This window comes from Bombus fervidus, chromosome 17 (assembly GCF_041682495.2).
Source record: "Bombus fervidus isolate BK054 chromosome 17, iyBomFerv1, whole genome shotgun sequence".
NCBI lineage: Eukaryota > Metazoa > Arthropoda > Insecta > Hymenoptera > Apidae > Bombus > Bombus fervidus.
This window is the reverse complement of record NC_091533.1, coordinates 217,647-236,143: the sequence shown is the minus strand read 5'-3', so window position 1 is coordinate 236,143 and position 18,497 is coordinate 217,647. Positions and strand designations below refer to the sequence as shown.

The following is an 18,497-nucleotide window of genomic DNA, read 5'->3' as shown; positions in this document are numbered from 1 at the left end:
TATTAAATCAGCATTTGACGGATTTAATTCCGTATGTTGGGGAATTGAATTAAATATTGTGTCAAGGAACATTGCCCAGTTGATTTCTTAAAACTTCCATCTTGACAGCTTGCGGAATTAGATGTCATAGCTCAGATGATATTTTAGTGTTATCTTGATCGAGAAATGGTCACTATCATACAGATCATTTACTACGCTCCATGTGATATTTTGAGCAACTGAAGAGTTATATAGCGATAGGTCTGTTGCATTAAAATAGCCAGATGCTGTGTTAAAGTGAGTAGAATTATTGATCTCTAATAGAAAGTCTAAGTTGGCAGATTATGTCTCTTTTTCGGTGATAGTACCACATGTATCAGTTTTGTAAGAACCCTACAGAAGTTTATGGCTATCAAAACCAAGGATAATAAAGGGTTTCGGTAATTGATTTATTAGGTGAATAAGTTCGTGTTCATCTAGATGTTTCCTATATAGATGTTGTATATGTGTATTGTATATTTTATGGAAGATTTTGACGACTATAGCTGCAAACCTGAACGTGACTGTGATTTGATTTAGCTATAAATGTTGTCTTTCATGAATGTACCAACTGCTCCGCTCGATTGGCTGGGTGTGCGATTTTTAAAAAAAGGTTTTGTAATTTTTGATCTTACTAAACATAACAATATTAGTATAAAGAAATAAAAAGAATTTATGGTCCCTTATCTTTAACTATGAAATATCCTTTGTGGCATTAATTCGATTAATTTGAGTCTTATTTTTCAAGTAATAAATTATATTTTACGTCAAAAATCTGCTAGTATCAATGAATCAGTTAGCTAATCTTTCTTTCTATCTCGTTCATATTTCATGTTTCTCACTGTAATTTCAAGGTCCACCAATTGAAGATAGGGACAAAGGTATCTCAATTGTGTTATTGATACCAGTATATTTCGAGTGTAAAATTCTATCGTCTATAATTTGAAAAATAAGTCTCAAACGACATTTTTATGCATGAACTATTCTCATTGTTTTAATGTCACGAACTAACCTTGTAAATATCCTCCACATATTTTGTGACGCTCTATATGGCATTTATATTAATGAAAATTTCCAAGAAAAGTGCACAGTATGTTTAGATTTATTTTAACGTATTTTCGATACATCGAAACAGAATGTCAAATAGGTAACTTAAGTGTATTAAGTGATTTACCACGGCATACACATTTATGATAAGTCAAGTTTTATTTAATATTTCGTCAATAAAAAATGACGAATAATCTAAAGGTACAATTCTAACGATGTAACCAATATACTAACAATATATACATTCTTGTTGATTTTTCTCACCAACCCGTATGCTGCTTGTGACCCTAGCCCTAACGCATTAATTATTTTTTTAAATATATAGATAAAAACCGAGCAATAGAATTAACGTTCATTTTACTCTTTTGTATAATGCTTTACTTTAATTACTAATTTGACTGCTAGTACTTCAAAACATGACTATTTTATTTAAAAATTTATTTTATTTTAAAGAGTTTATTAATAACTACTTGAACATAAATGCTAAGAAACATTACAGAAACGTCTGTTATTCGAAACAACTAGTTGGAAAATATGCATTCTTAAAGATTTATAGAAAAAAAATAAAGTAAGATCAGACATACGTTCGTTGAGTTAAAGATATTCTCTTTATCGTGTTTATGCTTGATTAACTTGTAATATTGAAACACCCTTACATTAATTGAAGCTTAGTTTATAAGTTATCAAATTCTTATGCGAATTATTCCACTTTCGTTCTCTAGAATTATTATTAAATAATTTTAATTTATTAAAGGAAATGCGTACATTAAGCCGTGGTGAAGCTTTACTATAAGATATGAGATAATAAATTTCAAACATGTCTAAAAGTTTTCAATCGTATACATATATAATTGTTATTCTTGTTCTGAAAGCTAGTAATGAACAAAGGATCTTTTTAATAGAGAATTTCCATTTAGAAATGCTAATTTTCATTAAATAATATATTACGAACAACTATTATAGAATCATTTTATGTTCAACTATCTAATCGGAGTGGCGGTTGCAGTAGAGAATGCGGTTATACGTTTAAATCCCATTATGACTATAATAAAATAGAATTTTGATAAAAATACATATATCATTTTTTTCTAGGAAAAAATATTTCCACTTTTTAGTCACCACTTTTATTTATTTATCATTTATTTTCATCAACTGGAACAATATTTCTTTTACCCCGATAAAATTTTTGTTGGAAAATACTCCAAATTTATAACAAATATTGCTTCTGATCTGTAATATCGTTAATTTTTAACCATTTTCTGCTTCTAAAACGATTTTTGTTTAAATCTACGTAAAATGCGTGAGAATGGTCGCGCGCATTTAATAAATATAACGTTATAAAATTAATTCTAGAAAGAAAAATAAAGAACATTTTTTTCTTGTTTCAGTTGAACACGCAGAAATTGACTACCAACAGTTAAAAATGAAAGCGCAGAAGCAATCTGGAATATTTAAAAAGCTCACACTAGCTCAGTTAGAAAAATTACAGTATACAAATCCTGCAACGCAATCTTTGAACATTAGTAAATCTATATGCATCTTATCACATTGGCCGTTTTTTGACACATTTGAGAAATTTTTAGTTTTCTTACATAGCATGTGTAATAGCAAACCGCAACAAGTTCCTATTGAGAAATATATAGCATATTTTTTGTATGATATACCATTTCCAAGTCCACAGAGACCGAGAATTCTTGTGCAGTTAAGTACTAAGGACAGATTAATTTTGACTCAACCAGAAGATTTGGCGCTACCTAGGTCTGGTGCCAGTTTTCGACAGTTACTCATAAATTTAGGACCCGATAATTGTTTACTTATATTATTGTTGATCCTTACTGAACAAAAAATACTTGTACATTCGTTACGTCCTGATGTACTTACATCGGTGAGCGAAGCAATCGCTATGATACTATTTCCATTCAAATGGCAGTGCCCGTACATACCTTTGTGCCCTCTTGGATTGGCTGAAGTAATGTATTTTATTTTATCGGTTTAATGGTAAATGCCAAAGATAATAACAAATCTTATATTTTAGGTTTTGCACGCTCCACTGCCGTTTTTAATAGGAGTGGATTCCAGATTTTTTGATTTATATGACCCTCCTTCTGATGTTAATTGTGTAAATTTAGACACAAATAATATAGCAATTTGTGATGATAAAAAATATTTAAATGTAAAACTATTACCAAAGAAAGCAGCTAGACAGCTTAAAAATTGTTTAGAACATCTTTATTCGAAATTGATTTCTTTGGGCAAAAGTTATTCATCAATGAAAGGTATGTTTAGTATTGTTGTGCTTGTTCTTTTTTTATCACAATACTTTCATCTTTAATGACTTTGTTTTTTAGACACAGAAGATGAAGAATTTAGTGTGGATAAAGAATTTCAGCAGAAGCGAAAAGAGCAGGCTTTGGAGCTCGAAATACAAGACGCTTTTCTAAGATTTACCGCTACTATACTCAAAGGTTATCGTGCTTTTTTACTACCAATTACCAAAGCGCCAACAGTTGGTTCCACAGACCCAACTAGTTTGTTCAATATACAAGCGTTTCTTAGAAGTCGGGACAAGGCTCATGCGAAATTTTATAGTATGTTAGTGAAAACGCAAATGTTTATAAGGTTTGTTTTTATTAATATTTCTTTTATATTATTTACAAAGTTTAACATAATAAATCATTTATCAATATCATATACGGCGGTACTGCATATAAAAAATTCTTATGCTTATGAAATAAACAGGTCATTGCCGTTATTTAAAGAATATTTTCCATTACTTCGAATTTAAATTTTGAAGTTCAACTTTTGTAGAACATTATATATATATATAGATCGAGTCACTTCTTAATTTTTATAAAAAGTGTGCAATATTAACGGGTATATATGGCATTAAAATTGGCTTTCTAAAATATTCTACTCATTTAAGATATTAAAGTAATTTTGAATTATTTCTTTGTAATGTTTACTTTTCGTGTGAAAATTTTAAGAATCCATTTTGTAAGAAAATATTAAATCTATTAGCGTCTATTGGTCTTAAAGCTAATAGATAGTCATACATGGGGTATTTATCATAATTGCCGCTGTGATTTTTTAAACACTTCTGATAATTTGACAACGGAATGTTACTAATAAAAATTAGTCATTACTAAATCGATAACTAATAACAATATTGAAAATCTTCCAAGAATTGTTTATAAGAATACTTATTAATGCAATATAAGTCAAATATAAAAGTTCATGTTTGTCGTATATTGCGTTAATAAAACGTTATGTATTCTTATTGCATTTCACAATAAGAAAGAAAACTTGATTGCTTAATAACGGAAGTCATGATACATTATGGCTTTCACATAATCTTGAGTGCGAAAAATTTAGATACATCAAATATCAATATCAATATCACCATATGTACGTACATTGACATTTCTTGTTTCGCCAATTTCGTTTTATATATGTAATAATTACATATTGAACACAGTTTACAGCCCAAAGTATTGAACAATTTTAACGAACAATCATATTGTAAAAGCGAGCCGTGAAAGCTTCAAATATTTCATTAAGAAATACATAAATTATTAATTTTGTTTGTTTTATTTTTTTATTGATTTATCTTTTTGAATAATAATTTTTCATCCCGACATCGAATCAAATCAATTTCAAACGGAGTATTCTTTCACTGTTCTTCGATTACGATATACCATACGTTAGAATTTTCAAACCTTTTATACATATGTATTTAATATAGATTCCCATGGTTTATAACATATGGACCTAATAACCTAGGGAAGTTCATCTTGAGGATTATAATTAGTTTGCAGAGTCCAGATTTCTGGCATCTAATATTCTGCAGACAGAAATATGTATATGAAACTTCTTTAATTATATCTACATTGATTCATAGCACTGTTAATTGTATGATCAATAGTTTGCAATATCGTCCCGTTTCAAACCGAAATTAACGCTTTTAAACCTTTTACTGTTGATTTTAGTTTAATTTGTAAGATTTAAATTCATTAGTAAAATGAACGGCTATTAGCAAATATCTCAACAATCTTTCAGTAATCTTCGAAACATAATTTTTGATTTTATCCAGAAAGAAACGATTTTTTTTACGAGCTTTCAGATTCATCAGATCAAATTCGTATAATTACTTTTGCATTTTACAAACACCAAGTTTGTTATTAATATACATAAATGCCGCTTTTATCATAAACCTGTCCATCGTTTTTATAATAATCGATTTCAGAAATTTATTGAATTATTATTTCATGTTGTATTTCAATATATTATTAAGTAGTATCTCATATACATACATAAAATGTTCGGTCAAAAATACTAAAAAGTATAAGGGATATTTCTACAAGCCGAAATAAAATAAAAATGGAGAATAAAAAAGATTGTCTTTGAGGCTCTTATAATTTTAACTTTTAAAAATCAAGCAAAAGATTTTATATCCGAACTGAACCTAAGGCAATTTAAGACTTAGGCGACGAAGGCACGGTGATCTGTGGATACTTGAGAACCTAATGATACATGTTCGACAGCTTACTTTGTATTTTGTTTAAGTCGTACAGAAGTGGACATTTTCTGCCATACACGCTCCACTTTTTTAGAATATTGTAGATTAAACACTAAATGTGTCCATTCACAGATATCTATAAGAGAAAATCGAAGTCTACCCTATGGAATTTTCGAATTGAGAGAATTAATGTCTCCTTCGGTCCACGAGTTTGTTTATATAATTAAGAAGAATATGGTAATAAATGCAGCAAGATAACTATGGTAGTGTAATATTTCCGTATACTCACGAAAGAAAAAAAGAAAAAACAAGTACAGAAAAATAAATTAAACCGATATTACAGCTACAGTTAATTAGTTATAAATTAAGGTATGAGGTACATACAGAGTCTCCCATATCCAAACTATGTAATAAGAAAACAAAATCATTCCGAACAGTAGAATTTGTGGATAACAGAATAATCACTTTTGTAATATTAATTTTTATTTATTCAAATAGAAATCAAGAAAATGGCCATTTTCTTTCAATAATTATAGGTCTTATATTTTTGGACAGCTGAATTACATATATCTTTTAACATAAGTATTTATATCTAACTAATGTTTTTTATACCATTTAAATCTTTTTTTTTAAATGCGTGTAATACTATGGGGCAAAAAAAGCACAGTTTTCAAAATCAAAAATTATCATCTTTATTTGCTGTTTGAGTTTGAGTAAAATTTCTACTTGTGGCGCCCTTATAACCCATAAAAGCACTAATCATCACGAAATTAAATACTTTAATCTCTTATATTTCGATTAGGAATATTTTTTGTGAAATCTTGCATCTCGTATTTTAGTAAACATTCTTTGCGAATATGAAAAGCATATCAGAAATATAATAATACGTATGATAATAGCGTTTGTAATTGAAAAAGAATTCTGTGTGTTACTAGCAGACATTCTATTCGCATAATAGGATGTACGAATATTGGGTATTCGGATAATGAAGGTTCAAATACAGGAGGCTCTATTGTATAATGAAAAAACGAGAATTAAATTATTGCGTTGAATAGATCTTTCAATATTTCGCTTTTGTTATTGAAATGATGCTGCTCTTCCAAAGCTATTCTATACCAAAAGCAGAAGTCATGTTTAAGCAAGAGCGTAATCAATATAAAACTGGACATACTGTTTACCAGATGTATTCAGAAAGTACTCAAAGAATAAAGTAGTTTTGGGAGAACATAATCATTTTGACACCTGAATCTATTTTTTAATTGTATATTAATTTGTAGTTAATCAATTATAGTTTTAATATCGGTTTAATTTCTTTTCTGTAGCTTTCGTATTTTTTCTTGTTTTTTCATTTTTTATTTCGCATGTCCACAAATACATATATATACATCAAACTATGCAATAATTATTTTTTCTCTGATTGTTATGTACTTTGTGTTTCTTACCTTATTTTTTAATTATGTGAGAAATTTTAATTATATTCGAGGACTGAAGGAGTCATTAATCTTCTTCACGCGGAAATTTCATAAGGTAAGCTATAATCTTCCCTTAGGGATTTCTGTGACAGATGTGTGTACACAGATTTAACGTTTAATCTACAACTTGTTTTAGAAAATGTAGGTAGGATCGTGTATGACAATGTACTCGTATTTTTCTCTATTACTTACTTACGAGGTAAGATGTTGGATATGTTTCGTTTGAGGATTACTTGCTTAGATTGATCTGTATTCGTTCATGTAGGAAGCTGTCGGAGTTTAGAAATTTTGGTTAATTTTTAAATATCAGTATCTAATAAACAAAGCCGCATCATAATTCTTTTATTCTTCATTTTTACCTTATTTCAATATACAACAGTTCGCATTAAATCTTTTATCACCTATATATATATATATATATATATATATATATCACATATATATATATTTCCGCGAACTTGTGACTTTGGTAGATGATTCTCTAAGTTTGGGTCGCTGAAGAGCTGTTAAAAAAAGGTATCGTAAAGTTGACCTTGATCTTGCATTTATAGGCTAAATTTTTTCGATCCTAGTATTCGTCATGAGGAATAAAAGTGTCAAAGGAACCATGACTCGCAAGTAAAACGTTCTCTTAAAACATGATCTTAAAGTTGCATTGACTCCTATATTAACATTATTTACAATATGTGTACATTTCGCAGTTAGATAGAAAATAGGTAGTGCCATGTCAACATTATTAACGAGAAAACAGGGAATTATTCCTTAGCACATAAGACAATCCATCCTAAATAGAGCGAAGTACCTAGTTTCATGATTTTCAAGTACATATTACAAAATTACTTGGTGTATGAAAAAACCTTTCAGGCCTGACTTTCGGCCTATAATTGTTATAGATTGGAAGATTGTTACATCTTTCAATATCTGTCATTTGTTTCTGCATCAGCCGATTTCGATGAAGTTTTCAGCATGTAGGTACATAGATAGCTATATAACTGATATAAACGTACAAAACGAATTTTTAGAATTTGTATTGCAGGCAGAGATGAAAAGGTCGTAAAAACTTACTACATATTTTCTTTTCGATTCCAACCAGTTCCAATTTTTTCAAAATTTCTTTACATGTCATCTTACACTAATTCTTTTAACTTGTCAACCAAATTCAACTCGTTTGGTTCATTTTTAAAAAAAGGTTATTCCGTTTTAAAGGATCTCCGAATATTAACGTGAGCGAGTGTATTTATCTTGACTTAGTATCTTTTTGCCTCTATTGTATTGTCTACGTACTACCTACGTAATAACATGAAGGCACATGTAGGAAAACATAATATCCTATGTCTCCTCTTTTCGTATAAATCGCAAAATTACAATTTTAATGAAATGTTTCGTTAAAGTAGTATTCATTCATGTAGTGCAAAATGCAGGGAACAGTTACGTTTTGCAGAAAATTACTTTGAGCGAAATCTTTAATGTTTTCAAGTTTTTTCATTTTATGAAAATAATTTACAGCAAAATTTTAACAAGGAATTCTCGTTTCTTATTGTTTGTTCGGCTGTTCGATTGTTCCATATACAATGTTTTCACGATGTATAATTTTTTAATCAGATACGATACGTCAATGAGCAATTTTTAAACCTAAAACATCATATGCATATGAAGCTGACGTTTAAAAATGATCTCCAACAAATAGTTATCTTTTACAAAAACGAGTGGTTCAAACACGACTTACATACAGTGTTCGATAAATTGTAGTACAATCGACAAGGAGGGTGATCGTGTACACAAAAGATAGGTAAAAAAATAGGAAAAATTTAAAATGGAATTTTTCAGTTACTCTTCTAATTTTTGAGAAAAAATGATTTTAAATATAAAGCTTATCATTAATCGAGTAAAAAATACAAAACATTTCGTATGTAATTATATTGTGAATTAAATGAAATTTTAGACCTTATTATTATTTAACAATGATATTCTAATATAGAAATCAGTTTGTTTCAATCAGGAAACATTAAAAAAGAACGATAGATGTGGGGCGGCGGTGGCGGATGAATCGACTGAATGTTTCTTGAATTGATGTTTATGTTGACGTTAGACATATTGCATATTGCAAATACAACTTTTAACACTGGAACTACCGTACCAGTTACAATGATCTGGTTTTGAAATTCCTACTTCATGTTACATCTTTTTTTCCGCAATAATGCAATGACGTTCGCAGCGATAACTAAAGGAACAATATAACGAATTTTATTTTGTTCTTTATGTATTCAAATTCAAAATAATTTCGTACCAAGGCTAGGTATACTAACATCAGTCAAAATGATCGGTGCTTGTCAAAGTGTAATAGGATGGTGCAATCTGTTTACCGAACCCGAATTAATCAGTTTCCTGGTTTTGTACAACTTCCAACACGTTTTTAGAATTTACTGCGTATCGTTCAATATAATGGTATCAATAGTCAGGAAAATTCCGGATCGATCAGTAAATCGCTAGATGCTAACACTAGAAAGACCACACCAGTCCCAGATGGATTAATAATACGAAAAATGTACTACATAACGTGAAATTCCTTCCGTAAGAAACTAATAAATCAATAAATAAAAAAATATTCTACGATTACGTATTTTTTAAAGACCAGTCATTTTGACTGGTTTTGGTAGAAATAGCTTTGTCTTAATTATCGGTAGATCTAGTATTAAATACACACAAGGTAATTCTCTCATTAGCGATCAACGAAAAATGCAAGAAACCTCCCTCCCCGTCTCGATCCTGATCGATTGTATCACAATTTACCGGGCAGCCGGTATAAGTAATTATTACTACTTACACACTGTAAATAAAAAGAGATTCAAATTTTGAACATGCATAATAGATACAAACAGCATTTGTATTCAGTTTATTTATTTTCGAATGTATGTATCTAAATTTCTCCCTAAGATTGTACGTTGGATTTTATATGTTGCCAAGCATTTTCAATCGATTGTTTTAATTGTTCAACGGATGTAATCTACCCATCCGGACTGGAATAATTCATTAAATTAGTCCCATCATTGAAAATTATGACGATCTGAAATTTCTCTTGGTCCACAATGATCTATTATTTCTTATTTGCATTGCTATGAATTGTATAGACTCCTTCATCTGCTAGATAATAATCCTCAATCGATGAATATATTATAAATATATATAAAATATATATATAAAAAAACCAGTTCTATATATATATATATATATATGTATATATGATTAATGAAACTTTAACGTTTTTTTTCCAACAGAACGGTTAAGTTGCGACCTTTCGTTCCTTTGAGACTTTTAATCGTTATGACTAGTAGAATATGATGCAGTAAACAAATTGAAATTGAAATTTCATTGCATACGTTAAAATCGGTTAAAAGCGCTTGTAATTCGTAAGCTCTACTTCTTATGGCGTGAAGCGTTTATAACAAACTCCGTTCAATTGTTAGTAAAAAAAATAACAAATTTAAAATAAAAGAGATATTTGGGAAATAGCTAAATGGGGAAACGCATGAAAAATAGTTTATTTTATAATATAAACAACTTATTTGCTATAGATAATTATTGTAATATTTCGTTGGGTCACCTTTTTTTTTATATGAAGTCAGCACAGCGACGAGGTATGAAATCAATGAGACAAACGAAATATTGTTCCAAGCATTCTTGATTTCTTTATATTAGTTGTGTATACATTTGACTTTCTTCACTTTAATTTCTTTTTTTTCTTTTTTTTTATTATTAATTAGTAAATATTGGATTTTAATGGACCAGCTGTTAAGCTGGCCGATACATAACATTAACATTATCCCTCCAAATTCGTTTCGCCTTTCGGGACGTATGCTTGGAATCGTTGCCAACTTGGAATTCAGTCGCTTTTATGTATTCTTAAATGAAAAGAATTAAATATTTATCCAAGATATTTACATACATAGAGATAGATGCTAGTTTATAATACTATATAATATGGTAAATTGCACTAGAACCGTTCGTATTCATTCATTCCAGCATAGACAATTACAGAACCACCTCTTTCTTTAATAGTCGATTTCAAATTCGCTCTATGTTTTTCGTAACGTTTTCCATTTGATATAAAACTGTTGAATTTGGATTTATCTGTAAAAACTTTTACGAATTTTATGACGAATATGGTGAATTTTAATTAATTATATTAGTCCATTATTTTTTTATCCAGAAAAGATGTTCTTTAATGGGAGCTAGTCTCCTCGCCTTATGATTCTTTCGATTTATAAAAAGTTACTCTTCATCAAAGAAATTCAATCCGACATCGTCACGAACAGTATGAATTTGTGTGCTCATTCGTGTTTAAATTTTGTCAGATGATGTACCGTTTCGTTCAATCGTGTCGTTATTCTCCGTGGGCTTTTAGTACGTGTTTCGTTATTTACATTTACATTAACTTCTATCTGTTTCAATGGACGGTTTGATGGACAGCATTAGTCGAAACTTTGATGCATTCTGAAATTTGATAAACCAATTTCTCGTTCTTAAGATGTAGAATTTCTAGACGCTGCGCTGTGTGCGTGTAATATATTTTCCATGACTCGTTTCTATCTGTAAAAACTGATATTCCTAACTATATTTTACAAATACAATGCTTATCTATATATGATAATCAAATGAACGTAGCGAAATACATGTATACTCTAGAAATAAAGGATTAAGTTTTCCTTTATTTAAAATTTTGTATTTTTTTTTACTAATAGTTAAACGGATCATATATCAAAATTTTATGCAGCAGTAGAGCTTAAGAATTATACTTTTAACATGTGCAAAGAGAAAAACGAAATTCTCAGCTGCAACTTGCGAACCATGTACAATGTTATGTATATTTTGGCAAAAGTGTTTCCCAATTTATATATATTTACGATTGCCACTGTATATTGTTAATGATCTTATTTTCTTGATTTCTATAAAACTTATCGGATGTTCGGAAGTTAGTAGCTTTTTACGGAAAAGAATAAAAGAATTATTATTAGATAACATGCAGAATATGAAAAAAGCACGTATGTATATACTATGACATGTAACATGGTAGGTGATTTTGTACCTCTATATCTGCGGCGATTTATTAACAAAATTTACTGCAAAATAGTCATTAATTTTGAAACTAAATTCATTAATTGCATCATATTCTATTCACCAAGAAAGAACACAATTCTACTTTCAATTTTGATGTCAAACACATGATAATTATTGTGAGCTTTACTGAATTTCTTTCACAGAAATTTTATCAATATCATTGTGCGTATTGTTTTGTTTTGTTGTTAGTAATTATTATAGTAAGACAGTATGCCGTGCCTGTATTGTGTTGTAGTAATGTTTCAAAAAATCTCCATTTGGAATTATGTAGGACGTTCGTACATCGCTATTATCGAATTGCTATCAATAAGTAATATAATAAGAATTAATTTTACGTTCGGTGATTATTATCTATAGATCATATGCTAATTAAAAATAATGTTTTATTATGTGGATTGAGTGATACTTTTATCCTCATAGTTAATACCGATACATTCAATCTACATACAATGTGCATTATTTTCATTTCACTATCAAGAAGTTTTGAAGTTTGACTACGTACATATATTATGGACTATAAATATTATTTTTGCAATACATTATTGTGTTTGATATTTTTTTAGATTTATAGAAGAAAGGAGTTTTGTATCTGATATGGACATGGCGGGTTTAGCATTTTTTGACGAATGTACCGAACGCATCGAAGAAGAAAATGGTGAGAATACACACGTATTTTGTAATAGTTTTCATTAGAATAGATGTTGTTCTATAAAAAATTATTATGTTTACGAGTTTGATTTAATTAGAGTAATATTAATAATTTGGCAATTTGGTCATTTTACACCAAATCGGTTACTTTTTTGACGTCGCTATCAGACATTTTTTCAAAGTGGAAGTTCTCACGTATGTAAATAAAATCATATTACTCTGAAAAATTAATTTTATAACATTGAAAGTTATAAATATATTCTCAGTTTGTAAATTCCTCTTTGCAAAAGTTAGAAAAAATATGGTCATACTTTTCGATGTTTCATCTACCGTTTTTAAAATGGGATTTTTAAAATGGATGCTGCAGTGAGTTCCTAAAGAATGGGTGCGCCTCGTTTTAGATATATTTTATAGTAGCGCCGTAAAACTGATTAGTACTTCAAGTATAGCATTTTTCATGAACGCAGCAAGCAATTAGAGATATGTTGACAGTCATGACGACCTAGAGACTTGATAGGGCACATATGATATGAATTGAAAATTAGCCCATCCTTTGAAGTGTATCTACAAAATTTATCTATTTGTTAAGGAAAACTATTATGATTCACTTTTAACTTATATTCTGCAAGCTGAAATTTTGTGACTCATCGTTGAATTGCTAATTACTAACTGTTATTATAGATGTTGATCCGAAAAAATTGACATGAATGCCTAGGTACGTGTGGAACGCATACGGTTCTAGCTTCTGTTAGATTAGTTGGTAACACTTCCTTTTATAATTTCACTATATCCCTTTCATCAAGTATGAATGCATCGCGCGAAGAGCCCTTCTGCAATCTCGGGCAGTCGCCAGCGATCACTAATTTCAAAAAATATAATATGTACGAGCTTTGATCAGCGAGTTGTCGGACCGCATTGTGTTCGCAACCACGAAAACATGAACGAAACACGGATGACTAGTTGTTCGCTACATTCGCATTAGAAACAATTTTTGCGCAGGTCAGACACGTAAAAATAGTATTTTTTATTCAGAAACATACGAACGGAGGCATAAAGATCTCGTTGGCAAAACTTATAATACGATCGCAGAAGAAGGCTATTTTAGTTACAAATTTTAAAACATTAGCGGTAATGAACATTAATTTCTTTAAAATTTTTAATATAAAAGTTATCTTACATTTTCCTATATCTTGAAGAAATTCAGAGAATATTTGTTTTTTATTGCGTTCTTGTAATGAGAGATGCGCCTAATATTTCATTTCTCTCACATTTCATTCTTCAAGATTAGAACCTATACCATTTACAACATTGTTCTACACTACAATACATCCGTTCACGAAGCTAACAACTTTGCGCCGCACGAATTGATTTTAGGAAAACGAGCATGATTTCTAGCCCGTTTACTGATCAAAAATTGGAAACCTATGGAAATTCGTGGCACCTATCGAATCACGAGAATGACAAATTCGGAATTTGCCAACAGATTATTTAAATACGGTAAAGGAATGCACAATCCTCTCAGTTTAAAATTGGAGATTACGCTCTATATATATTGGAGGAACCAAGAAGCAAATTAGATCGTCATTATATTGGATTCTATGAAATAATTGACTTAAAAAACTTAAATAACGTGATACTCTGAATGGGATACAATTAATTTGTCACAAAGTACCAAGATAAATTAAAAATCGCATACACGGATTAACACTAAAAGCATCAGCTTAAAACCTGGTCTCATCGCGGTGGCAAATTGAATCAAAATTCGCGTATAGAACACCATCAGGAACCCGCAACCGAATTGCCAATTAATATGTGGATATACCCTAACGATAAGTCTCACATATAGATACACAAAACAAACACTGCATCGTAACAAACGATGTTTCATGTAAAAGAGGAGATGTTACGTTTGTATCACTATAATTCGAGAATAATTTCGAGAGCTGTGCTACCCAATATCTCGACAGATTTTCAGATGATGTTCAGATAAACCGCAATTTCGTATTTTTTATTGTAGTCAAATGTGAAAATCATTCTAAATTTAAAGGTAAAGAGTACATGATCTGATTGTAAAACTAAGAATTAGCGTCATACTTATGTGTTCAGAAACGTTTGGAATTCCGATTCGATCCAATCCGCGGCTTGGGTATTCGCTCTCCTAATAATTTCCTTATTTGGAGATTGTATGCTTGGCTTGGATCTCGGAAGACTCATAACGAATGCAAAACTAAAATCTTTTCCATGAAAATCCCACGTAGTGGAAAGATTTCTTCTATCTTCATAGCTCCTTTTACTCTAATTTTTGGGTATAAAAAGCGTAGCAACGAGGATTAAATTGGTTTAGTTGAACAAAAGACTATGTACGAGGTGATTCTGCGAGATCACGTATACAAATCCTAGTTGAACTACTTCAGCACTATAAATACGTCATGCTGCTGTTAGCCATTATTCTAGAGTACCTTTTGGCTCCCGCTATCTCGTTTGCGTGTAAATCGGGAAGGATTAGATTCTTGCTTCGTCAGAATCGAAACTAAACAAAACTTCAAGTTGATATTCTTATTTGATTCCTTACTTCGTGACAATTACACTGAACGATTGTAGGTCCCGGCTTTCAAAATATGTACAATATTCTTTACCATGTGCATAACGTTTTGTTCAATCGTAATATCCGGTCCGGAGGAACCACCTTTGCCTCTAGAGATGTACCGATTAGTTAGCGTTACGAGCGATACGATATTAATATTTTCTTAGCGTTAACCATACATTGAGTTGATTTGTCGGCATATCACCTTCCTATGGCTTCTGGCATTAGCCAGACATTGTTTTATCACGGAATCTACTTTCTTCGGCAACCGATGTAATTAACAACATTGAATTTATTGTACTAACAAACTCCATAACTTAAGAGTATCCCGGCTACGTAGCCGTCCCTTCCGACTCTTAACATCGATATGAATATACCTTTCTCAATAAAACTTTTTTTTTTTAATCATCTTCAGCGAAGAAAAGTTCGATAAGGTACAAAAACTGTGTTTGAATAATATATAATAATACAGACAATTATTATATATATATAGTGTATAGTGTAAACAGCGAAGTAATCAATTTCAAAATGCCAATTGCTTTTCCATGGTTTTAAAATTGGAGTTGACTAAAAAGTTATTTGTACAGACTTATACTTAGGATTAGTTGATTTTTTTGAGTTTACTGATATTTTACTTATTTAATATATATTTATTTTCCATATTTGTGGTATTTGTTGGTTTTGTACTAAGTAAGCCATCCTTTATGGTATTGCGTAAGACTAGAAATTAACTAATTCTTTGGAACATGTTTCGTAATTTTGAATACATATTTTAGTGCCTCTTTTGGAACTGGATGAATCTCAGCATAGCGAACGGACAGTATTTATACCTCCGCCTGAAGCTGGCCCAAATCAATCGCCGATAGTATATCATACATTTAAGTTAAATCCTGATTTAATAAGACCGCAAAAGAATTTCAACATAGGAAATCCGAATTTAAGTGCCTTCGGAATAGTACCAGGAAGTCCTATGGCACGTAGAACCAAGCATGAAATTAAAGTAGCACAAAGAATGGCGCGCAAACAAGTAAATATACATTTTTTAATTATTATAGTTCTCAATATATTTTCAAACATTAAACAAAATTAAATGAAAGCACAGTTTCTATATACATATATCTAACATTTATTTTTAACGTCATAAAAGAGAAATTATGAATTGTGTGACTTGAACTATGCGAATATATAAACTTTAATATACCTAATTACGATTCTTATCCATTACTTATATAGTTTTTATGAGATAATAAAGTTGTTTGCTAGCTTATATTATATTTTTTCTTGTAATATCCTAAAGCGTCTTTTTCAGGCAGCGATGCCAGATAGATGGGGTAGATGTCTACTTGGAACTTGTTACAGCCTTTGGTTTTTGCATTTACCGGCTATGCTACAGGTCTCGAATCAACCGGCTACTATCTTACATCAAGCTTATGATTTATTAGTCAAAATGCCGAAATTACATCTTGACCCTATCGAAGAAGTAAATTTTTCTATTCTTGTGTGTTTAAACAATTGTTTTGCAATTAAATTGTGTTAACGAATCTTACCGTAGAAGGTATCGATTTTAGGTTTGCTATAGAGCTATGATGCAACTTTGTGGCGTTTATGGACAGCCTGTGTTAGCTGTAAAATTATTATTTCATATGAAACGCAGTGGAGTTCAGCCAAATGCACTCACTTATGGATTCTATAACAAGGTTTGATTTTTCATATATTATCATCTTTTGAGAAAAATGAATTGGTAGCATTCCGTTGTAAAATGTCTTTTTTATAATCCTTAGGCTGTACTCGAAGCAACTTGGCCATCCGATATGACAAACTCCAGTCAATTGATGTGGAATAAATTAAGAAACGCTATAGTTGGAGCTGCTTTGTTTAAGAGAGCTGGTAAAAGGAGCGCTAGAAGAAGATTGAGTTCCAATGCAGAATTATTATCTGTCGATGGCAAAACTGCAAGTATGGAACATGCATTTTCTAGATCTAGTCTTGACAGTTCTCATTCTCAAGACACGGAAGCTGCCCACAGTGATTGTGAGTACTAATTTATTATGTTGAATTATTGCTTTATTAGATGCAGGTTCTTATTTCTTTTCCCTTTTTCTCGCTTTTTCCTGGTCATTGCATTGGTAGCTACTAAAGGGAGCTCTGTCCCAGATCTGCCAGAATATGGACCTTTTGAAATAAAAAAGCTTCCCCGGCAAAATAGTATTGTTAAAGATTCAGTAGCATTAAGTGTTATACCAACAGAAGAACTGGATAATATGTCGTTGAATCAAAGGTAATTCTTTTCATTATTCTATCTAATTTTAATTTTGCTTTGTTTTTATTAATGGTATTTATATTTATGTATCACATATATTTTCATATATCTCCATATATCTTCATTTTTAGAATAATTCGAAATTTGGAATCACCATTAAAAAGTCCTATTCGGACACCAGTCACAGAAAATGACCCATTAGGTGCTTTAATTAATGACGAAACTCCGATTGTCTCACCCTCCGAGGAGAATGATTCAAATTGTTCTACAAGTACTTTAACTGTTTTTAACAACACCGAAGAACGCCCAGGAGGACCGCTTTTATTTCGAAGGTAGGTCCTATTTTTTTAATTTGTAACTGGCACTTATATATATTGAGATAACTAAGAATAAGATAAATTTTTATTTAAATATAAATTGCACAATTAGTTACATACGTCTTATGGATACATAGACACGAGTTCGCACATGTATGCATTAGGAATCTTTTTAATATGAGGAGGTAAAGTAAAGATCTTACTAATAAATTACAAAATTAAAAGATACTGAACAAAATAATTGTTTCCGGAGATATTTCATGTGCTTTTGAAACAAAACAACAAAAATAATAAATATTTCTTGAGCTGCTTTTTTGGTATGAGCAACTTAATACTTTCTTATATGGAGTACCGAGATGCATCGATGCATAAAAAGATCTTATTCTATTTAAAAAAAAAAACATAGTTGATCTTCATATGTCCTCTACGTGTCTTCATATGTCTTAATACGTTAATTTAAAAAAAAAATTTTTTTTGGTGCCCATAATTATTTATAATTTTTTGTCCAGTGGAACGAGTT

The 18,497-nt window shown here is 30.4% G+C and overlaps 1 protein-coding gene across 3 annotated transcripts in view; it reads left to right on the top strand.

Moving 5' to 3' along the window:
* The window catches only part of Crag (DENN domain-containing protein Crag), a 44,927-nt gene that overhangs the window by 14,632 nt on the left and 11,798 nt on the right, over window positions 1–18,497 (top strand). For all 3 annotated transcript variants that reach the window (XM_072020413.1, XM_072020410.1, XM_072020411.1), the window contains 10 exons: window positions 2,454–3,034; window positions 3,101–3,341; window positions 3,414–3,684; window positions 12,732–12,823; window positions 16,177–16,427; window positions 16,710–16,880; window positions 16,969–17,097; window positions 17,182–17,431; window positions 17,531–17,678; window positions 17,792–17,992. In XM_072020413.1, the coding sequence (XP_071876514.1) occupies window positions 2,454–3,034; window positions 3,101–3,341; window positions 3,414–3,684; window positions 12,732–12,823; window positions 16,177–16,427; window positions 16,710–16,880; window positions 16,969–17,097; window positions 17,182–17,431; window positions 17,531–17,678; window positions 17,792–17,992 (2,335 nt within the window). The remainder of the gene's footprint in view (window positions 1–2,453; window positions 3,035–3,100; window positions 3,342–3,413; window positions 3,685–12,731; window positions 12,824–16,176; window positions 16,428–16,709; window positions 16,881–16,968; window positions 17,098–17,181; window positions 17,432–17,530; window positions 17,679–17,791; window positions 17,993–18,497) is intronic.